This window comes from Calidris pugnax, unplaced genomic scaffold (genome assembly GCF_001431845.1).
Source record: "Calidris pugnax isolate Ruff unplaced genomic scaffold, ASM143184v1 scaffold24, whole genome shotgun sequence".
Lineage (NCBI taxonomy): Eukaryota > Metazoa > Chordata > Aves > Charadriiformes > Scolopacidae > Calidris > Calidris pugnax.
This window is the reverse complement of record NW_015090922.1, coordinates 21,782,271-21,807,391: the sequence shown is the minus strand read 5'-3', so window position 1 is coordinate 21,807,391 and position 25,121 is coordinate 21,782,271. Positions and strand designations below refer to the sequence as shown.

Here is a 25,121-nt window from a genome sequence, read left to right as displayed (position 1 = left end):
TGCTACTCCAAAGTACCAAGGCTTGTCACATCAAAAGAAAAGCTGAGAATTTCTTTAAAAGAAAAGCAGTATTTAGGTCCTTCCCAAGCACACCGGATATTTACGATACTTCACAGGTTTCTGTAAAGTTAAGATATTTAAGTTTTTTCCCCCTACCATGCCTCGTAACAATCTTGTAAATTAAAACTATGCCAAACAACCCATTCCCTTCCCAATATACGAGGACCTTTTTATTCAGCAAAGCATCCACAGTAATAAAAAGGCACCATTCATTTTAATTTCAACCTAAATCAAAATGAGTTTTAGTATGCCATTGCCAGGATTCTTAAACCTGCCCTATCATTGCAGATGTCTCAGTCTTCTAAAGTCAAACTCTGTTATTTGCAAAATATGACACTTGGAAAGCTCATTTATTTTCATAAAATTACTAATATCTTCTTTTGCTCATGAAATTACAGAAATGGAAAAATATTAATACTTTTAATAATCTTGAAAACTGATATAGCACAAAAGAGCTGAATGCTGCAAAAGGCATGAAAAGGAAGAGAAAGAAAAACTGTGGTTATAGATTCATGCAAAGAGGCAAGGTAAAAGGTAAAGTTTCTCAAATTCTTCCACACGATATGTCCATCCTGTATGGCAATAATTTGCCTGAAGCAGTAACTTAAAGAAACTATTTGAAGATACTAATCTAGATACAATAACATACTTACTGTATCAAGATTGCACAGTAGCTAAAATACAGACATGATAAAGCACACCTTCTCTAGGCATAGGATTCTTACACACTAAAACCAATATATTTGCCTAACAGGAACACAACCTCATACTTTAAGCTCTTGATATACTCCAGAAATTTTGATTATTTATAAAGTTTGCTAATGTACAGGATCGTATTTCAGAAACAGCTTGCCATGGCAAATAGAACTAAGTGTGGTATGCTTTGTGACTGTTACTAGATTAATTCTGCTCCAGTGTAAGCCTGTTATAGTTTATCCATTACAACTATATCAGAATGTCTCCCAAGATTTCAACATGAAATATGATTTACATCTAGCTTGTGCGCATATTTGGAGTTATATACAAAGAACAGGCACTTTGCTTAATCTTTCACCAACTGATTAAACTTCTCATGAGTGGTATCTCACTTGAGAACTCAAACTGTGAACATAAAAAGCTAAGTCCTCTAGCTTTGGAAAAAAGTTTGAAATGTATTATCCACCATTTTTTTCCTAGCTGACTTTGTATCACTCATTAAATCCATATACCTTATTTCTGAATTTTAATATAGTTGATTTGGGCTATAAAACATACAGCTTTTCCTCAGTTCTGCTGCATACCTTACAAGAAGTATATACTGTGCAAGTGTATGTCATAAATATAATGTTGCAAGGAAGCTCCTGCTACATTTCCAATACACTAGTGTTAGTGCACATGGAAAGGCAGCAAAATTTAAAACACCTTCACAATGTAGCATGCCTGTCTCTGACAGAGAAGTTTTGACAATGCAATAAAGACCTAAGAAAAATAAAATACTTATAGATCTGAGCTAATGTCTTCTAGGCAAGGTTTTGTTTGCTGTTTAACACTTACTGGTCAGTTATTAGTGCTCTCTCTTATTGGAAGAAAAAAGAAGACCGTCAAAAATTAAATTCTACCTCTGTGTCAAGAAATCCAGTTGTACTCAGTGGTCTTTTTTCTTCCAGCACTACTGTAGCAGAATTTATAGCCCAATCTTTTACTAAATCTTTCTGGTTCTCGTTGATAACAGGCCTAATATAATCCTGGCTGTCATCCACTCCAAATACCTGAAAATGAAACAAACCATTACATACATTAACCCAATACCATCCTGATACAATGTTCAATGTTAATGGATGGATGGTGGCATGCTGATAGTGAGTTTAAATAATTTTTATTCTATTATGCTTATCTGTCATCTGGGTGAAGTCTACAATTAAAAAGAAGAAATGTCTACAGCAATTTAAAAAAAAAAAAAAAAGAGCAGAAGTCTATGTGAAAATTGAAGGAACTGCTAGTTGGAATGGTCAGATATGAAAAAATGACACTTTGATGAAAGAAACAAAAGGCAAAGGCAAAATTATCACAAAAAACATTTTACAGCCCATTTCCCAATTAAGGAAAAAAATGGAACCACCAGATTTTTTTCTATTGTCTAGTGAAAACAAGAAATACAAGTGCTTACATCTGCTACTGATATGCTCATTGAACTATTTATACAAACAAAATTTCCATTTTTCATTTGTTAGGGACTTTGCAGATGTTGAAGTCCACCAGGTCACATAAACCATGTAGACACATTCAAGATGTGACTTACCACATTTTTTCTACTACACTGTTTCCTACTGATGCTTATATTAATCTTTTCTCTTTGTGAGAATAATTTTCCTATGGCATTTAAAAATCATTGCTCAGAGACAAATCCTAGAAAAAAGTTATTACCAAGGCAATTTAATAATTAGGACATAAGGAGAAGAGCCAGCATATAGTCTACTAAATGCCTCACGGATCATAGATACTAGGGAATATGAATTGCTTTCAGAATTGATGTATACTTCAAAGATATTTCAGAGAATCTTTTGTATCTTGGAAACATAAAATTTATAATTTTCTGCCTAAGAAATATATTAACTACTTTACTTCTAAGGACTTGGACATAAAAATTACAGAATAAAAATGGAAAAAACCCACGCACATTAACACTGACGACTAAAAAGAAAGTCTTAACATAAAAAAATTGTTTTGTCTTAGAAAAAGACAAAGAAGGAAATTACCTTCATGGATGTTATCCTCCTGTACAAAATACTACTAGTGCAAAAGAGAAAAAGATATACAGATTACTTTTTCCCCAAAATTGTTTTGTAGTTCAGTTTTGCATAGCAAAGCTAGAAGAGCGTTTTATTAAAATTCTGAACGAGGTTAGTTTAAGACGGATTCACCACTAGATGGCCACAAACCATAATGTTTTTCAGTGACCAAGAAGCAGATGAAGAAAAAAAAAATTAGATACACTGTTATTCAACTCCTGTTTATGCTCTTCTGAATGTCCAGAAAGATGTTGCCATTACATTTTATATATTTTATAACTGAGGAAGCTTTTTAAAATGCATTGGATTTCTGTTTTGCTCTCATACAAAAAGTGTGCCTTCTGCAATTCTAAAATTCAAGCAATGCTCCCAAATTTTCAATTAATACAAAAATCATATCTAGATACACTTATGCACTGGTTGTTTGAGAGTATTTCATAAATATCTATTTTCTTTTAAAAAAATTGTGATATAACTTAAATTTTCTCCTTAATGATATACTTTTGATTCATAGAGTTGTAGCAATATTTGAAGATACAAACCAGTTATCATTGACTGCCAACTTTCTTTGGGCATACAGCTATTCTGCAGCCACCTTTCTCCTTATTTAATGCAGTTCCATTGAATACAGAATTTCACATGTTCTTTTAAAAAGAAACTCTGATTTCATCACATAAGCATCTGAAGGAAAATATGAATTCAACACTTCCCTATCTAATCAGTACTACAGGACCAAATTGCTGCCTCTAAATTGCTTCATATTATTCGGTGGCACATTCATTTACCACATCAAATTTCTTTACTTGTATCACAAACAGCAGCACTTAAGGCTTCTTTCTTTCAGCCTTACCTTTTCTATTTAAGCAAATTTTGTTATTCTTCTTCTATTACTGAAATTACTGCTAAACCAAATTTGAATATTGCCTATTTTTTCTGTGAAAGGCTATATGGGTAGTAATAAGACCCAACTGATAGATTTACCTCCTAACACTGCTCCTAATGCTCCCTCTGTATATATAATGTGGATATCATAGATCAGAAATGATAAGTAAAATATCCGGTGACACTATTACTAAAAAGAAAGGGAAAGCATTTTATTCAATAAATATATTTTTTTGTGGTATACATTCATTCTACATCTAGGAGAATTGGTACGTGCATGCACCTGCCCTGCTGAAGTTCCATTGTTAGACAACTGTAAAGCTCCTCTTCTCAGCAAGAAAGAAGACACTCACACAGGTGTGACCTAGCCCAAAGACTAAATTTCAGAACAGTGATATATAAAAGCCCTTTGAAAACAATGCCATTAATAATGAAGACTTTAAATATGAAAGGTATGCAAAAGATAAAACAACTCACATTGAATGTTTGACAAAATTCAGAACATCACTTACACACCTGTCACGCACCTTCATAAAATGAATACTACCAGAATTTCAGGATTAACCAATTCACTTACACTATTCACCAAATATTGAGAATCTACCCTCAACAGAAGTGATCATGGAATAACCTGAAGGTTTCTGCTAGAAATTGTCTCTCTACCATTTAGAAAAATGCAATATGTACTTGAGGGGTTGCTATGATAAGGTATGTGTGCAAACAGTGGGCTGTTGTGATTGAATCCTGAATGGACAGACACCTGCATCTTCCTACAAAGACTAACATTCTTCAAGGCTTCCAGTTCTTCAAATGTTTCTGTTCTTTAAATATCTTCATGATTTCAAAGTCATTTAAGTAAAGTCTAGGAAATAATGAAACCCAAAAAATTCTGAAATATGCTGATAACACCCATCACTGCATCTCTTATGTATTTATACAAAAACACTGAAGTTTCTTTTTGTAAGGATTGCATTTTTCAGAAACAGCACCTATAAGCTTTAAACAAAAGTAACCACCATCTATATTTTGATTAACTGTGTTTTGGGGAAGAAAAAAGTGAGGCCAGATTCTGAGATTCAGGTTTGGACATAGTGAGATGTTTGAAAAATTAAAAGATTGCTTTTTTGGGGTTTTGGAGGTAAAGAGAGTCTATGCATTCTATGACTTCAAGAACTTTGCAAATCAGCTCAAACGACATGTACCCACACACCTATCAATGAAAAAAAAGATGTCTCCTAAATCTTTTACAATTTTTTATATCACTGTAAACAACAAGGACTTTCATAAAATCATGAGTCTGGGGGACGGGGAGTAGTATGTTTATTTTTTAACTTAGGTAGCTGTACGCTTAATGAAGAAAACAATTCCTAGAAATCTTTTTAAAAGAACCAACCAATCAAAAAACCCAAACAGATACTAATGCTGATTTCTAAGAGGTAACATTTAAAAATGCAAGTACCAGAGAAAGATATTTCCAAGCTAACAGTTTCCTATAAGCAATCATTCTGGAAAGTTGAAGTTTTCTGCCCTGTTCTTATTATTTATTTTTATGAAATTATTTTTTAGCAGAAGAGTATATTATTTTATCCTAAATTCTTCACGTTTCAGAAAGTTGCAAAACAAAAACCAGGTTAATAATTTTCACAGAAACCTCTGTGAAGTCAGGGGACTCTAAAAATCTGTCAGAAATCTCACAGAAATCTGACTAATGGGGGAAAATCTAGGCACGCACCAATCTACACCATTACATGGCGTTCCTGCAGGGTATCTGCCATACAGTTGTAATGGTGGAACTGTCAGAAACATTGTATAAAATGTGGTAGTGGTACCTAAAAATAACTATTTTATTATTATGGAGCATGAAACAATTTCCATTACAAATAACGGCATTCTGAATGGCAAGGGAATGACCACAAAATGGCTGTAGAAAATCAAGCCCCATTTATGAAATGTAGCTAACATAATTTTGTTTAACCTGCAATCCAGATGACCCCTTAACCATCCAGGTGATAGACTGCATCCAGTTTTGGTCCCCTCAACACTTGAGACATTGTCTAACTGGAGGGAGCTCAGCAGGGGCCTCCAAAATGGTCAAGGTTGGAGCACTTTCCCTTTGGGGAGAATCTGGGGAAGCTGAGCTTGATCAGTTTGGAGAAGGGAAGACTTTGGGGGTGCCTAACGGCAGCCCCCAGTATCAAGTAGCATATCAAGATGACAGCCAGGCTCTTCACAGTGGTGCATGACAGGAGGACAAGGAATAACTCGCATAAGTTGAAACAAGAGAGTTTCAGACAGGATATAAAGAAAAGCTTTTTCACCCTGAGGAGAGCCAAACAATAGTCTCTGTCCTTGTACGGTGTGAAGGCCCAAATGGATAAAGTCCTGGGCAACCTTACTGACCTCAAAGCTGACCCTGCTTTGAGCAGGGGGTTGGACTACAGACCTCTTAAGGTCCTTTCCAGCTAATGTGATCCTATGAGCCTTAACAACAGTGATCCTAGATAACAACTTAGCATCTCAGGTCAGCCTTCTATCTCAAAGAATCAGTCTTGAGAAAGCCCAAATGGAAATCCAGTAATATCTAAATTGCACAACTGCTAACACTGTGGCTGACGTAATGAAATCTCCTACGTCAGCAGGGAAACATACTTTTCAGTTTCAAAGCAATGAATGGTAAGCTCTCTGAAGATTGCCCCTGTGATACTCCATTTACATTCTGTGGTTCCACAAGTGAAACAAAGGGGCAAAATTGCAGGCTAAAATATAGCAAGTCGCATGCATGATGATGTTACTTGCTGGAACATAAGCTCACCCTGAAAAGGCGAGAGGCAACGTACAAAGTAACTGATGGCAAAACAATTGCACATTGATGTAGATATTAATAAATTCCATCACAGTTCTTCCAGTATTGTAATAGAGAAAGTAACTTTATCTAAATAAACAAGTAATTTTAAAAATTATTTATCTAATAACAAACAAGAATTAACAAAATCTATGTAACACAATACAAGCAAGATGCAGTCATTGCAATAAGTACTGTTGTATTTTTGGAGACAGCATGAGCTACGGGATGAAGTATGAGCACATGCCTTGTTCTTTTCTGCAAGAGCTAATTTTGTAGAAAGCAGAGTAATCTGTTTTGGCAGGCCATACACATTTCCCTGTGAAAACAGCTCATGACTCAGTGCACACCTGCTTGTCACAATAGCTGAAACACAGCTTTAACACAAACTAGCTTGAGTGACTGGGAATGAGTCTTGTTCACTCTCCTTTTCCCCCTTCCCTATACCCCAACACATGAATTAATATCTTTTGTACCACAGATGAACTATACTAGAGGTCAGTAAAATGACTTCAACTATCAAAAGCAATGATACTTTAAAACCACAGAGGCAGTTTTTCTGTATTGATATATGTGAGACCTCCAAGAAATTAAACTAAAACTGGTCAGAAACATTAATGGCAACAGGAACCATTTTTCTGAATCAAAGGGATAAAAATGGGTTAGCTAAAAAAAACCCAACAAAACCCCACCTGATGTTTTCCTTATGTGCCACTTATAAACTTTAAAATTTTTGAGTAAGAAAAAAAACTTCTTCCAGTTGTATGTCATTTACTTATTCACATGCCTTTCAGAGCTCCTAAAGTTGAGACTTTGTACTTAGTTTAAAATTAATGCCCTGGCATTAAACAAAAGTATTTCATGGTTTATGAAGTTCTACAATATTATAATTACTCAGTACTTAATGTCCACAGATATAATTCCTCATCTATACCATTACTGAAGATACTGATATCAATGGAAAAAAGGTCTTGAGACTCCTAATAGATATGCTGACTCAGTTTCATAGCAAATTATGTATATTAGAACAGAGATTCTATTGATCTGCACACATACTTAGTACCTAAAGCATTAGAAAGCATTTTGAAGAGCACTAACACAAATTCGAAGCATTCATTTTATTCAAAATACAAATCTGAATAATTCTGTCTAGTTTTAAAATTTGCTGTGGTCTTAACGGATATGCAGTAATTAATAATTATAGTAATAAGATTAACAGAAAAACCAACAAATAAATAATAAGGATTCTAGTCACAATTCAGAGAGCTGCCCTTTAGTGATGATTTTTGTAAACTAAAAGTATTTGAATAATTCCCCTTCTGTTCTTTCAGATCCTAACAACAGTTATAGCCACAATCTGGAGATGTATTTGAAAAGGATGATGAATTAAATGCTAATAATTTCAGTGCAGACAATCTGTATACAAGGAGCAGAACAAAACCCAAAGACAAAAAGTATATGAGGGAATTCGAAGATGAACAGTTGAAAAAGCAAACTAAATCAAAGCAGAGCACAAGTAAAGGACATGGGGCTGTACTGCACAGTGCATTAAAGACAGAACCATGGCAAAATAAAACAAGGAGTAAGTGATTAAATTTGAAATAAGGTATTCACCATTGTAAAGTGATGGGAATGTAATTTATAATAGCAAACATGTTTCATAACTTTTTAGGGGAAACGAAGATAAGTAGTATATTTGATTTTCAGGGAAGTCAAAAGTACATTTCAGAAACTGAGCTGTGAACTTATATAGTCGGACTAGCAAAAAAGAAAAAAAAAAGAAAAAAAAAAGAAAAAAAAAAGAAAAAAAAAAGAAAAAAAAAAGAAAAAAAAAAGAAAAAAAAAAGAAAAAAAAAAGAAAAAAAAAAGAAAGAGGGAAGAGACACAAATTTGGAAACACAAGCAGGAATTGATACAGTTTGGATGTACTAAGCAAGAAGAAAGTGTAAATAAGCCACACTCAGAGGATGCTTGATTGACGGGAAGAAAGGATTCCAGACAGCAGGGAAATGGAAGAGGCTTCCGATCATTATTGCAGAACATCTTGGCAATGTTCCATGTAGCGCTCAGACTGAGTTCCTCATGACTCTTCCAAAGAAGATAGTCCAGACATTCATAATATACAGTGAATTGGTTGTTAATAGTCAAAGTTACTGATCAGATAGAAAAGACAAAAGGCAACATTTTCTTCCCACCTTTGAGGAAGTGTGAAGAGCCAGAGTACAATGCCTAAGCTCACTTTGTGTTTAGCCACTGCATGAACTGTGTTTAACCAAGTTGCTTCTGAGAAGTCTGATTTTACTAGTGTTTGCTTCTTCTTGGCAGTTATCCTAGCCACCCCAGGCAAACAGGCTGTGTTCTGTGCAGGGCATATCTCATGAATAGCCATGGTTTTTCACAGAAGCTGTTTATGTCATTTTAACTACATAATGAAGATATAGAATCAGATGCAAGACAGTTTGGTATAAAAAAAGCTATGTAAGCAAATGAAAAGGATGAATGTGCCAAGTCTAATAACTTCCTGTTACCAGATGCCAGTTACATATTTACATAGATACATATTTTGTACCTATTTGCTATAGTGAATTCATTTTCTTTAGAATTGCAAATTCAAAAGGAAACAGTAAGTTTAGGGACTGTAAAACTCCCCTCCCCTGAGGAGAAAAAAAGATTACAAACATCCTCTGAACTCTTGACAAAATGCTCAGATTATTTGATAGGCTTCAACTGTTCTGCTGCTTTTTCAGCACCGTATTCATAAAATACGGTCATTCTGCAACCAAGACTCTCTGTGGGGCTAAAAGGCATTCTTTATAGAAGAAATTGCTGAAGCAATGCTAAAAGAAATTAAGCCCAGAGGGTATGTAAAGATAGATGATATGAAAGTAATTTTCTGAAAATAGATCTGTCTTGGTTCCTCAAACATTCATTGAAACATGCTGAGATATTTTTTTCCTCCTAACTTACTCCCTGGCCATTGACACTTTTCAGGTGGTTGGTAATTCATAATACTGTAAAAATTTACCAAGAGGAATTCCATAAGATGTATGTTAACTCCATCACAAGAGGAGTTATAATAACATGCGTGTTAAGTATTACAATGGAAACATTTCCCCCTCCTTGCTCCACTTGCACTTACATTTATAAGTTTTTGGGTGAACAGAATTTTAGTAGAAGAGATCAGAATATACATTTTCTAAAAAAAACCTTGCAGATCTTAAAAAAACGTTTTGATTTGGTATATGGCTCCATGTTTTAAAATCAATCCCTGCTGTGCATTGCACAATATTTAAAAATGATAGAAAACATCTGATTTTAGCCTATACCTCTCAGAGAACTAGACTGATATATAAAAAGATAACAACGTCATAAAATACCTACTTATGATTTTGTCACTCTGCCTTTCAAAATATTTAGAATAACATTAAACTTGTCAGTCCACAATTCTTCATTTAGCAGTTATTTTATGCTTAATACAATGTTTCATGCTATCTGCAAGACTACTGATAAAACTTCAAGGTTTGCAACAGAGAATACAAGATCTGGTAAACAAGTTTTATGAACACTTAAAGCAATAACAACAGATCATTCAAAAGTAAAAGTACACAGTCCTTGAGGAACACATTAGCCAGTAACATAATATGGTACAAACAGACATAACCTGGGAGCAAAGAGAGTAAGGGCATTCCATTTTATTATAATCATCTTTCAGAATAGATTCTCATTCATACAGTCAAGCCAAACTGAAATATAAGTATCATCACAAGCAATAAGATGTAAAATATCAAACCAGAAAAACCTGGTGTCTATATGAACACTAACACAGCTTTCCCCAAAAATTATTATTTATTCCAAATTTTTAATGGGAAAAAAGAATCTCTCCCAAGATTGTGTCAATAGAGTAATATTTTAGGTATAGTCTTTGCATAGTATATAATCAAGTAAAATTAAAGATTATAGCATGTACATTAAAAACAAGGTCATTACTATTATGGCCTGACTAGCTATGTAAACAAAGACTTTAAAACAGCACTGTTTTCCAATTTAAAATAAATTGGAACATAGTCTAAAATATGAACTTTGCACTGAAAACAGAATCATTAAATTGTTACAATAATTCTTTTGGAAGATGGCAGAAGGATGGAACGAGGTTTGGTTTTTGTTATAACTTTTTTCAAGTTTTACTTCTGTTTTGGAATCAGAATGTTGAATTTGAGATTTAAAATTACTTTGCTGATGAAAAAAAGTCAATTATTTATCAGGAAATCTAAATTAATATAATATAATTGAAGAAAACCATTTTGGGACTAAAGAAAACTTTATCTAAGCTCAATGTTTCCATACCTATGAGCTGGAATAGCATTCTAGATTCCTTGGTTAGCTAGCATGATGAGAATTGAAAGATAGCCTCTATTCTGTTCTTTCCCTCTCCATACGTGCATAGAAGAGTTTAACTCTGCTATAGTAAGTTCTACAAAGTTTTTCCATTAAGAAGTACCCTGAAATGAAAGTGGCTGAAGAAGAAAAGCAACAAAATGTCTTATACAAAACTAACAAAAAAGGACACCCCTCAAGAAAACCTCTGTAGAGCTTGCAAAAAACACATTGAGTTGCTTTTTTTTATTGCAGTAGCCTCAAATTATTTAATATTCCAAACACATCCAGAATTAATTACACATTAATTTATTAAAATTTATTACTCGTAGTAGTATGCTTTATTGAAAAAAGGGAAAGCCATTAGCCTGATAATTTGCAGTCTATTTATACCAACAAAAAGGAAGATGAACTGCAGAAACATCATTTTGAATTCTTTCATCTGTTGACGGACTTACCTTTCCCATGGCCTAGGAAGAGTTTTTAATCTGATATGATGATGGTAGAGAACAACTTCCTTCTAACAGAACAAATTTGGTTATTTATAAAATGTAACCCAGAAAATTTATAACTCAGTGCAAAATAGAGACGAATTGCTAAAGCGCTGAACCTGCTTAAAGACAAAACAAATCCTACAACGCTGCCCCATTTACTTGTATATTTTATGTGTTAAAATTAACACTGAAAATATGTTCTAAATGAAACCAAAATCCTGAATTTGCTTTATTTTTTATTTATCTGTCAGCTGCAGCAGTAAGAATATTATTCTGCTAGAAAGAATTGTGCCTTTCTGAAGCTATTTGAGTAGAGAATATTATATGGCTGGCATGTTCAAGGTAGCCTTTAGAGTATGTAAGAGCAGCTTTTCTTCTTTACACATTGATGAAATTGCTCTCAATGGCAATTTTAAAGAGAGTTCTACAAGTATAAACAGTGAGCCAGCATCTATTATTCAATCATAGCTTTCTTTCACCTTGTTAATGTATTTATTTTCTAAACCTGTTGTTTCCCTACTAACCAATTTAAGTGGCATTCAAGTACCTGGATGTAGAAGTATCATTGGCTAATGAAAGGACTTCTAGGAAGCAAGGTTTATTGCTATTTTTCAAGTGTTCTCTATTTATAAAGAACATTAACACACAACCATACACTTATACTGTAGAGAAGTAAAAAGATCACACACGTTTGAGAGAAATAGCGCCACTCTTGCTTTGTATTTTGTAAAATAAAGGTAACAGAGGACCATATGGAAAGCCATGATAGAATAAAAATGCAAGGAAACTTAGTGAGAGATGAGGGAAACACACAACAGATTTCCATACCAGTAATACTGGCAGTATTCGCTCCACCTCTATATATCATCAAAAAACCAACAGGATTTGAAAGAAATACAACAGATTTCCATACCAGTAATACTGGCAGTATTCGCTCCACCTCTATATATCATCAAAAAACCAACAGGATTTGAAAGAAATAGTAACAACGTCAAGTTACTAAAAAAAAAACAAAAAACAAAAAACAAAAACCAACCATCAAATCACCACCAGAAGTCCTAGAACACATGTTTTGGAGAAAATTTCAGTAATACAAGATGGAGTTTGTGCTCATGGGTTTGTGTTACTTGCGAAAAGAGTAGCTGGATCAGAAGCACAGAAGTGATAGCATTCTCACCAGCTGATTGACGAATGAGAAAAGGCAGTTACAGAGGGTAACAGCTGAAGACTGCAACTGTTCGCAGATTATAACCACTATCTCAACAACGGCAGATCTTTCCATTCAGAAATACCATTAAATTAAATTGCTCTGACAATATCTTTATGATTTATGAATAAAATTCAAACAACAGCACAGAAGAAGTAATTACTAGTATTTCTGAAATACTTTTTTTCACCCTAAAATAAAATCTTTTTAAACCTTGCAAATTTGCAAACAATTTAACAAATTTCTCTTTTCCCACTCAGTTCACTCTCTGTGGGCATTTATATAAACTGATCTTATTCCAGACCTTGATATCTTGTCTGATTTTAATTTCAGCAAATTATCTACATGTTGAAAGTTATATAAGACACAAGCCTCAATGTTTTTGGAATCTTTCATTTTAGGTAAGTGACAGTCACTCCAAGACAGTCATCACTGCAGATAAATGATTACACCTCTTTCTCAGGGAAAAATATCTCACACTAAAAAGCTTTTCTCTGATACCTAGATAAAAATAATCAGAAGGAATATTCTCTCTCACATTCCCTTTTCAAAAGCCAGGCTTTAAAACATTAAAAGAAAAAAAAAAAGTTGTTTGCTATTCTACTCCTTTCACTGTTGTAGAGACAAAACTTTTTTCGTAGAGACTGAAAGAGTAGTAGAGGAATAAATGGAACCCTGTAAATTAAATCAAATCAAGATACTGAATAAGCAGAAAAGCATTCTTTTCAGATTTTTAAAATAATTACACATAAACATGTTTTCCTTGAATCTATTTCCTAGAAACTTTAGTAAAAGGCTATATTAAGAAAAAATGGTACTTTTGAAGGAAATAATATAGCTCAATATTAACGTCTTTCCCCCTCCTGCCCCTTTTTAAAATTATATCAATAAATATTTTTTCCATTTTTTTCCTGAAAATTTTAACTTCAATTTTCTGCATACCTCTCTTGGATTCCTAAATCAGAGAAGCATTATTAATCATGCCTTGATTTTGACAAGTTAATGCCAGTCTTCCATTTGTGGTTTGCTCTTACGTTTCTCTCCAGAGAAAAGAGTAGACTGCCTATGGGAGTAAGGCCAAGGCTAAGGTTTCCCAAGTGAATGAGTCACACTGAAAGTAATCTTCGGATATTGCGGTCACTCTCACTCTTTCTTCCAGTAAAAGAGAAAAAATACCCAAACCCAGTAGTATTTTATTCCATAGGAAATTCTTCAGGTAAACCAGACACGAATCTCAGCACCATTCTAACATAAATTGTTATTTGTGCAAATGTTTTAGAAAGTTACCCTTGCTGTCTGCAGTGAGTTTTCACCCCAATCCTAGCAAATGCAACTCTTGAATTTCAGTTAATTTTTTGACCCAACAGACACTCTTAAATGACACTCAATTTGAGTAGGCATTGTAACTGCTGAGAAAAAGGACTGACCTGACAACAAAGAAAGAGAGGTTATACTGGAATTATTGATAAAAGGTATACCAATAATTCTCTTAATTCCTCAATAAAGCAGCACAGCAGTACACAGGCCAACAAAAGTCTTTGTCTTACTCTTTACTTATTCACCTCCAGCAAAGTAACAGACTCCACAGCATTAGCAATTTATAATAGGAGGGAAGCAAAGCTGAGCTCAGCTGGTAGAATAAATTTTGGCTTCCATTTGGTTTTGATTTTCTTCACTGGTTTTTTTTCTGCGCTTCATAAATATAATATGATACTTATTTCATGTTACCAAATCTAATAAGAATTGTGCAGCAGGACACTTTGAACTGGGTGGAAAATATACTGTTCATAACGCTTCAACACAGAAGACCTCAAAGAAAAAACTTATCTGCTTTACTTCCTAGCTAATCTTTAATTTCTAGTGGTGACACTTTTTAGGTTAGCAGTAAGGGGTATTTATGGTATCCAAAAGCTTTTTATAAAATCCTAAGAATACCAACCATTACTTTACTGCCATTCCTAATGCTTACATTCATTAATGTTCCTGAATACCTCCTGTAACAGGAGATAATTTTTTCAAACAAAAAACTGACTGTGGATATCCTGAACAGATATTAAAGACCACAAATAATTTGAAATCTTATTAAACATTAGACAGTATTAACATTCTTATAAAGTACATATATTGTGCATTTCCAAATGTTACTTTTTCTAGTTTCTAAATAAATCATATTGCACAACTATACTTAGCAAAAACAGGACTTACACATTTGCTGGTGCAATTTAATTGAAGATTTGTAATTTAAGAATTAAATGTAGACATTCGTAGTCACGAAGTCAAAGCAATTACATTCTTTAATATTCCCTTCCTTCATTTGGAATGGTTTTAGTTCTCAGAAGTTCTTTGAATACTGACTCAAAGAAGTCAAGTGTCTCCTTTTCAGAATCCATAAGAGGCACAATTGTTATCTTTATGATTTTATTGAAGGTGATCCTCTTTATTTTAATTTCCCTCTCCAAAATGCTCCCTAAACATCTTTTATAACATAAGCCATCTGTAATAAAATTTCCCATTTCCCCACTATGTCAGCTTTTTTCTACAAAATCAAAATAGTGAAGCTAGCTTGTCTTTCAAAAAATATTTTTCAACGTTTAGCCAAAATTCATTCTAAATGTATTAATATATTTGTTCAGCTCTGAAAAAGTTTTAGACACACAGAATCAATCCTTAGATAATTCTGTAACAAGTAAGCAATTAATTTCCTGTTAAATTGGCCAAAAAGTTGCCTAGATTTGGATACCAGCATTCTACCACAATGGATTGTTTAAGAAAACAACAGTAACTGAAACAAAATCCTCTTCAAGAGTCAGTTAAGCCAAATGATTAAACATAGCTCCACCAACCCATATCTTCCTATTGAATCCAATGAAAGAGTTATTTCCAGTTATTAAACTGTAGTTATGATTTGTATTGTTATTTATACTGTTACAAAGAAGCAAAAGTTACTTGGTCATCATTAGATTCCTATGCCTAATGAAGCATATACCTACATTTAAACAGGAAAATGACACTGCTATCATGTAAACATTTTTGGAAAATGAAAGCATCCTTATACTTAGTCTTTATAATGGATGCTGAAATTTAAGTTATTGTTATTGAGTATACTTTTTTTCTAAGTAAAGAAAACATTTACATTCTATTTCTATATGATAATTAGGATGGAACCAATTTATATACTGAAAATTACAGAGACCACAGGATTTTAAGAAAAGGTATTTCCACAGGGACATAATAAATTCAAATCTAACAGCTATCATAAAAAATACCAGTTAATTGAATTTTGCACCCTAGTATTCTTACAGTACTTAAATATTTTGAAAATGCATTAAAACTACCAAACTAAAAGAACAGCAGTATCAAAAAGGAATAATTTTTAACCAAATGCCTGCTGCTGCTTTTATGACATTCCACCTTTCATCATTATAGGTTGGCTTAAAAACTTGTATTATTGCATTAGCTTTAATAAGTGGAACCAAAGTGGTAGACTGTTGCCCATACATCACATACCACTTTGACATCAGAATACATTTTAGATTTCTCACCTTGTCAATCATTTTACGTGCTTCCATTTCTTCAGAATTAGGATTTTCCAACTCAATAGTGTAAGTACCTTTGTCACTCTGGTCATCCTCATTGTCCTTTTCAGTAGCAGCGGAAATATGTTGGCTTTTCAACTTTTTGTCCATCTCCTGGTTCTGACCAGGCCTATGGCCAAGGCTTCCCGAACTCCTTAACAATGCAGCTTGTAAGACAGGTAATGCAGCAGAGGGTTCTTCTGATTTTTGTTTTAGAAGTTTTGCATGAACACCGTGCACAGCTTTGTGATGTGATGAGCTGGCTTGCACAGATGATGGGACTGCTTTCTCTCCTGATGTAGGTTTCACTCTTTCAGCTCGCGTGTGAGGTGTTGGAGATGGAGATTCTGAGCACAGAGCTCCTACATTCTGAGAAAAAGAGTAAGAACGTCTCTTTCGAGGATGGTCTTCATCAAAAAACTCGATCATAAAGGCAGTCTGACTCAAACCGGTTTGCTCTTGCTGCTTTTCTGTGGAATGGACTTTCTGGTGTGACTTTTTCAGCTCCGTATGATGATGCCTGAAATGTTCTTCAAGTGCTGCCCGCTTACTGTAATGCCGGTGTGCACCAGCATTTTCTGAATCACTTTGTGTGCCATCATCATGCTTATTCCCTACAAGCAAAGCAAAAGAATACATAGCACAATGAAACAAACAAAAAAAAGCCCAAACCCCAACCCAGCACACACTAAAGAAACCAGCAAATTAAGAAAGAATTTCAAATTGGTTTTCTGTTTAGCCTCCAACAGCTTTCAGTACAAGGCTCTGCAAATATTTTACAGCTCCTGAGAATGCATTCAGCTTGCTATGAGTCAAACAATGAACTACTCTTGTCACCAATATTCTCATCTGTAAATACTTATCAGTGACTTATAAAACCCAGTATTTTACCAGCTGTACTATAGTATGATTCCGAATTATATTGATTTTGTTACACAGCCAGTTGATTACTAATGAATACTGAAACATTCTAGGCAAGATTAAGAGGAAAAAGAAAACCCTAAAAGAGTCCTTCTGGTAGCTGAAAATACCCATTTGACAGCCACAGTTCATATTGTTGGATTCCTCACACATTTACAACAGTTCATCATGAGAAATGTCTACTGAAAATTGGAATGAATTCTTTATTACTCTTTCCAAGAAATACAATGAGGTTTTCCATCATTCACTCCACTCAGCATCTGATATATGCATGTAAAATGATTATTACTTACTAATTCCACAAACTACTTTGAGATCTATGAATAAGGTTTAAGTATTTAATAAATCACATATAAGCATATAAATATACTTTGTAATGATACCTCAATATGCATGGAAGACTGGATACCTACATACATTAAGTCATATTTAACACAGGGCAACTTCACGTACTATGAAAGTGTCTACACTTTTGAGTATTAGCTCAGTTTGTCAGAAGGAACAGTTTCACCTTCTTTGAACCCTTTTGGATCAAGTCTTACTTGTGTGTACATACAAAGTATAATTATTTTTTTAAGGTTCTCTCACTTGCATAGTTAGGATATGCAGCTCCTATTCAATTAAACAGTAATCACATATTGGGAAACATTACTTATCAGATAATAGCACTGAATGCGCAGCTGAAATCCTAACTTACATTCCTGTTTGCTACTTATTTATACAGTGCCTAAGAAAACAAGGTGATGATTCATATACTTCCAAATAATAAGTATCAACACTACAGTGACAGTCATATAACATAATTTTAGCAGTGTGTCTTCAGTACAGGATATTTTGAGAAAAAGCTGAAGATTTTTTTTAAAAATCGAACTTTCAAAGTGGCTAGGTATATTCTCTACCTTTACGATTTTAAAAAGTACAAATAATGAGTGAGAATACAAACAGATCACAGAAGCTTACAAAATTCAGATATTTATTATAGCCACATGCACCCCATAATTTGCATAATTTCCACCTCTCTCAGATGAAAATTTATCAAACTTGGAGCAGTTTCTGCCAGGAAAATGATAAGGCCTTGTAAACAAAGCCCTTCCTATTTATGAAAGTGACATGGCAAATATTTCATGAATATAATACAGTATCATGAAGACCAAAGAATGCCCTGTGATATATTCTAGAAGAAACATTGTTATTATCTTAATGCTAGCACACTGATATAATTCTGTTTTCAAAATTTTATTTTTTAGTTTAATTTGGAAAAGTTGGCATTAAAAAGCAGACTTTTGATCAATAAGACAAAGTATGTTGTACCCATCCCAGTTAGCTTAAGAGCTAGACATGATAATGTTGCAGAATCAAGAAAAATCGGAATTGCAGGGTTAACCTGCCGAAGTTACGAACAGAAAATAGGAGAGACTTGAAAAAGTTCTTCAGTTTTCATTTTGAAAGTTTGAATGACACCAGAATCTTCATCTGAACTACTTTCCTCTCTATTCCAAAAGCATCCAAAAGAGAATATACTTTTCACACTTCTCATTTGATTTAATTTTATTTGAAATGTTACTGTCTGCAGTAAATGAACACGTATAATCACCTGGAATGCCATTCAACAGCAGCATTCTTATAAATATAACATTCTGCAAGCTTAGTATAAAAATTGAAGCTCTTGGTCTATTTTAGATTCCTGACTCAAACTTGACTCCATCATACATGATCGATTTAAGCAGAATAAATATATGATGTATTCTTTGCTGTAAATTATTTTCTTAGAGCACATGAATATTCACAGAACATATGCTATTGGAAGAGTTGCTAAAAGCATAATTTGAACTTCAGAGCTTTGATTCTAAAAAGCAATTCAGCTTTTTAAAGTAATGCATGGGAAAAAGTGAAATACATGAAGTTTACCTAAGGTTTGGGTTTATTCCTTTTCCCTTTCAAGATCAATGTTTTAAATACTTGATGTTTTCAGCTGTACTAGAATATCCACAATTAGTACACTTATTGTAAGATGATTTAGGATTTGGCTTTCTATCCTCTTTTTAAGACTTAATACTGCAATAAAATTTCCCAGCATAGATCCTTGTGCACATGTGGAGTATCTGTGACTTCAACTGAACTCCGCAAGGGCTCAGGGATCCAGCTCACTGGATGCTGGTGAGGAATGCTTTCAAAAATAAGCACAGCTGGAATTATTCACTTTACCTTTCAGTCTCTTCAAGTACACTGGAACATCACTCTTAATACTTTTGGAATCCTCCTCTGTTGGTTCCCATATCATTCTAGGAGGATTGTTCTGTGCTAGCCAATCTGCTACTTTGCTCTCTGCGGCCATCATCACCGTTTGAAGCCCAGGCAGGTCCTGACCACTGGAGGAAGACTTTTTTGACTTGTGACGCTGTTCCGATGTGAATTTTGTCACGTGATCTTTGATCGTTACTTTTCCTGGAGTGTTGTCATCAAATTCAATGGTAAAGGAAGCATGCCCTGCGCCTGCTGCATGGGAGCTTTGGGTGTCTTTTGTTGGAATTTCATGAATAGTGCTCTCTGCTACCTGCGAAGCTTGCTGGAATTCTTTTGTAGGGATTTCAAAATAACTTGGTTCCCTACAGAAAGGATAAAGTTCTTCACTTGCAGCTGCAGATTGCTCCTCAGCTTGCTTGGCATCTGTGCTGCATCCTATTAAGAAAAATAAAAAAATAGATTTCACAATACTTGGGAACTTCAGGTTCTTCAAGAAGTTTCTGAACTGTAAAGGCCACTTGAGTAATTTCTGGAACAAACAGTAAGATTGTGGACAAGACTGAGAAACGTAGTTCTGGAAAAATACTTCCAGAATTACATATAAGAAGTATTGCTAAAAAGACAGCACAAGTTTTGACCGTATGGATTGTAAAGTGGCAAAAATCTCACTCAGAATTTGTCAAAGGAAACTTGCATTCCAAAAATTTTTAGATGATGTAAAGGTCAGATGAGTATTAGCACATGGAAAACAGGGAAATCACATTAGAGAAATAGTTAAGATGATCATTATTGCAATTCCAACCTATTGGAAAAACATAAAATCAAGGTGCTCCCAAAACAAGTGCTAGTGCTCTGGCTTTCTAACTCCTGCAGTGGATAGCTAGTATAATTTTGTTTGGTAATATTCTTAGGAAAAGCAATTTTCACATTATTGCAAGATAAACATTAATTCTGGCTTGAAAAGTCTAACAGTGATAAGCATTGGAAAGTGTTATGGATTTCAAACACTTTATGTTTCTACACAAGATAAAATCAAAGAATCAAGCTAAATCCTACTGTCACCTACTTGTTTCCATAATTTGCAGATGAACAGAAAAAGCAGCAATAGCTGGATGCATGCAGAATGTTACCAAACCATGCTTTAACTGGGTAAAGAAAGCAGAATGTGGAAAAAGCACGGGGTAGTAACTGAAAGTCCCACTGCATAAGCCTGAACAAAGGCCAAAGCTTCTTGTGGTTGCTAACAAAGCTACCAATGTGCCTCTAAGAAAACAAACCTTCTGGTTGCATTTCATGAACTAGTAAGTGAACCAAAGTATCTGGTGCAGAGATGTGCTATAAGCAACAGATGCTTGAGATGTTAGTAGCAATGGCAAGTTACATACCAGCAAAAGAATTCTGAATAATTCCTACATGATTTATCATGAACCACATTAAGATGTTTAAGAAATCATTTTAGATTGCTAAGTAAAGTAATAAGAATGCAATTAAGAGATTTCTGGCACTAAAAATAGCCACACTATATCTGCTGAGATAGTTAACATTTGTGTATGAAACTATTATGCCATAAGGTAGCACCAGAAACATTTATACTGGAGCCAGGAATTCAAGGGGTAAAGGATGCAGGACGGCATAATGTGCCTATGCTGTTTTTCACAAATGCATGCTTCTTGTGAAGGTTTAGGAAAAGGTTTAATATTAAAAAAAGGATGGTAGTTTGATACAGAGAAATAGAACTAATTAAGGGACAGTATAATAGTTGGAAAAGTTAGAAAAAGAATGGTATTATGGAGTGATAGCAAAAATAGTACACATTATTATTGCCATGCTTGGATACCAACAGGATAAAGTAACTCTGATGGAGATAACACAGCTGTTTTATTTTATCTAAAAGTAGCTGATACAAACACTAAAGATGTTCAGAATTTAGACAGTTTTTTTATATTGTGCTGTTGCATTCCAAATATACCCTGGCTAATGCTTTTCACTGCACTGTCAGCGACCTCATCTCTGTGAGGCAGTTTTCAGGTGCTACAACAGCATCTCACTAGTCTCCTCCCCAGGAAACAGAATGCCTTTTAAGTCTCCTTCCTAAAAAAAAAATTATGCCAGCAGATAAACAATATAGAATGAATCTATTTTACTGATGCAAAGGTAGTTAAAAAAAGCTTCTACACTTAGACATAAAATGCATAGAAATAAACAATAATCATGCTTTGCAGCTACTAGATTTTAGGTAAACTACTATCGCTCTCTGCTTCATCCAGCTAATAACAAGCTGGAATGGATCAAGCTCTAGCAGGATGAAATCTAGAGGCAGGATCTTTACAGTAAGCAACGCTGTCATTGAATAGCAGAGTAAGCCACCAGGAAGCCAATTCATATATACTTTATTTTTTCCCTCTGGTTCTGTTCAGAGCTTCAAGCCTACAGTTTAATGTAATTCCTGTAACAACTAATTAAGCAAGACATAGTGTACAACGCTCCTTTAAAAGATAACTGTCTAATACAGTATGTTTTGAGAAATATTTCTATTTTTGGGCCAGGCAAGAGTAATCTACTGGCCACACAATAAACAATATTTTTCAGGACACATGCAGTAACTGGTTCATCAATATCTTTTGAAAATTATAAGACTGTAGCCAAACTGCACCAGATGTCTGGTAGGCTTAGGATGAGTTGATCTGTAACACCAGCTTGTCAGTGTAGATGGCCAACTTCATAAAAAAATTTTCCCTGTGAAACTTGCTTACACCAAATTTAACACTTGAAAGCAACTGTTTAATCTATGATACACACAGTATTTGATTCTAATATTTTTGACTAAACGGATGCTAGAATATCATTTGAATCTAAATTATGACAGAGTTTAATCAAAAAAGTGAAAAACTGAACTACAACTACATTGTAAATTTTTCTAAACTAGAAAAATTCTTAGAAATGATATAATGAAAAATATGAAAATAAAAGTACAAGTTAATTACTTAAAAATTCTATTTTCAGTCTGAAGTACTTGCATTTTTAGAAGACTTAAATACATCAGAATTTGTTAGAATAAGGAATTGAAAACAATGAGGAAACAAAAAATATAGATTCTGATCTGAACCACTCTTTGGAATTTTTCACCGAAATTCTAAATGCAAGTCCTTACAGCTCTCTAAATATTACAAACAGTCATCTAGAAAATAGCCTTACCTTTGGAATCCTATTATAAAAAGTCATCTGCCAAGATGAAGGAAATTATGTATCAGACCAAATACAGGCAGCTTTAAGAGAAAACCCTCAAACAAATACAGAAGATAGCAGTCATCACAGCTCTATTGAGAGCGAGCAGCATATCCGTAAAGCAAAAAAGACAATTGTTTGGAACTGAAAGTGTGTTTTGGGTAAAGAAGGGGGTGGACATGTTGTGAACTGATATCTCTTCAGGAACTGAAGATTTCTCTATTGGCAAGGGTGAAAGGAGAGGGGAAGAAAAATGACAAGGATATCTGTAAGAAGGTGCTCTCATTCTACAAAGGTCTAGAGCTACAAAAGGCAATTGTTCCTGCAAGGCAAATAAGGAAGCAATAACTGTAGCTGCCACAGGTGTAGTGAGACTATGTATGAAATAATGAGTCTAGGAGAGGCTGAGAGGATAACTATGTAATATTTAGGAAATCACAGCCTTAACCAAATGGAGATTCAGGGACATTCTCTACTAGAATAATCTCAGAGATGATAATCAGAAAAACAACATTCACCTTGTATCATTAGTAGAATTGATTACCATTTTTAGGACTTCTTGGGTTTTAAAGTGTGTTTTCAACACAATCTATCAGATATGCAAAAAGTCACCTTTGTATATGACTATATTATCATCTGCAAAGATAGGATGACAACTCAGAAAATATTTTGCAGCTTTCAGATTTTTTAGACGTTCTTTTTTTCTGCCTTAAAAATACAATTTTAGAAATAAAACTTCTATAAGAAAATGATCTGGAATTTACAAAGCACTTGAAAAAAATGTCTGTAAACTTGGAGCAAAATATTTATTTGCAGAAAGTACAAGAAGCAGCAAAAATATCCTATTTCCACAATACCCCAACATATTTATTGTGTTAGCTTTATATTAGGTACTGTGCAATGTTATGTTTAATGAAAAGAAACTGAAGTTAGCACTTTCAAAAGCTTAATATAATTTCTTTTTTTCCTTTCTCCTTCTCTCCATATTATTACTTTTTATTTCCCAATTACCTTTTAAGTTCTTTTTTTGCTTTATGGCTGAAGCATATTTTTCAATTGTTATTTAAAGATAATATTACAAAAACACATGTAATGATGCACCTAGTATTAAATAGGAGGATCTCTGTCTTTTAATGTCATAACCTGTCTTATGAAATAATATGAAAATTTCTTTTTATAAATAAAAAAATAAAATAGTATTATATAGAAATCCCCACCTGTGATAATAAATCATTTAACTACATGCTTTAAAGGAGCTACAGTGAAAAAAGTGCCAAAAAAAAAAAATCTTTCTTAAATATGTTGCTGTAATGGCTCTAATGTTCTGTAAGCTCCATGTGACATACCGTGCACATTCGCTGGTGTAGCTTTACAAAGCAAGTCTTATATATGCAGAGCTTTTGTGTATTTTAGACCAAAACTCAGCAAAATTCTAGAACAAACTTCTAGGAACTTTAATGTTAATACTAATGATGAAACGTGTGCAAGCTTTTGCACATACGGATTATGCTAGTACTTTTAAAGTCAGCCTGCTTTACCTTAAAATGACACTGTTTCTTAAACATGAGGAGCATTTAATCTCATATACTGTTATGCAATGCTGGAATTAAAAAATGCTTCATGCCAAATGGAAAAAAAACACTTCAGATTCTTAAAACCTGTTTAAAAATTGACTTCTATATTTTCTTAGATTTCTAGTAAAGGCATTAATGATGTAAAATTCTAATACTACTGAAATCAGCAGAGAATGCAGTTTATGCTTTTCCAGGAAGTGAGAGTGTAACACATGGCAATAATAATTACACACTCAGTAAACTTGCCAATAGCATGCAAGTTTAACTGCTGCAGCATTGATAAAGTGACACTATAGGTATATATGCAACTGCTCATTTTAATAGAGACTAGTAGATCTACGGTTCATTAAGAGCAGCATGCATGTCTAAAAAAAGCAGAAAGTTTTTTTCTTTTTAAAGTTGTCCAGGCTATTCTGCTCTGCTTGCAAATAATCTCCATTAGTGAATTTTCACTGTGACATAAAGACATTGAAACATTGAAATAATCTTATTAACTTGAAACTGTAAAGACCAATTGTCTATAGTTGGCTTAGCAGAAACAACTCTCCGATTTCTATCTCCTCATTAAACCTTGCCCCATCTGTTACAATTCATGCCTTCTTTTCTATTCAGTGAATAATCATGTACCATATCATTAAAGCATGAAGTAGGTTCTTCATAGGATTAATCTGTTAAATGATATTGGCTTTATTTGAGTTACTGAACAAAAAGTTTAAGTACTTACATATGTGAATTCACCTGTAATGTACTTAGTTTTATGCAGTTTATAGTAAGAATCATGTTCCAAATTGGTGTTTTAAAGGCTTAATACAATTTAGCCCATGAAAGAATAAATAACTGCATCAATCTTGAACATTTTTTATTGGAGTTCATTTTTATTTGAAAGTTATCCAAACATGACAGTCTTGTTATATTTCAAATTTCCTTTCATTAAAGTGTTCCTTTATATTGATTT

The 25,121-nt window shown here is 33.8% G+C and overlaps 1 protein-coding gene across 8 annotated transcripts in view; it reads right to left on the bottom strand.

The window, feature by feature from the left end:
- CEP170 (centrosomal protein 170kDa) overlaps positions 1 to 25,121 on the bottom strand; it is a 77,858-nt gene that overhangs the window by 35,531 nt on the left and 17,206 nt on the right. For 6 of the 8 annotated variants that reach the window (XM_014950798.1, XM_014950800.1, XM_014950801.1 and 3 more), the window contains 3 exons: positions 19,329 to 19,802; positions 16,170 to 16,816; positions 1,659 to 1,808 (listed from right to left, as the gene is read on the bottom strand). In XM_014950798.1, the coding sequence (XP_014806284.1) occupies positions 1,659 to 1,808; positions 16,170 to 16,816; positions 19,329 to 19,802 (1,271 nt within the window). The remainder of the gene's footprint in view (positions 1 to 1,658; positions 1,809 to 16,169; positions 16,817 to 19,328; positions 19,803 to 25,121) is intronic. The other 2 variants (XM_014950803.1, XM_014950806.1) reach the window with 1 other exon arrangement.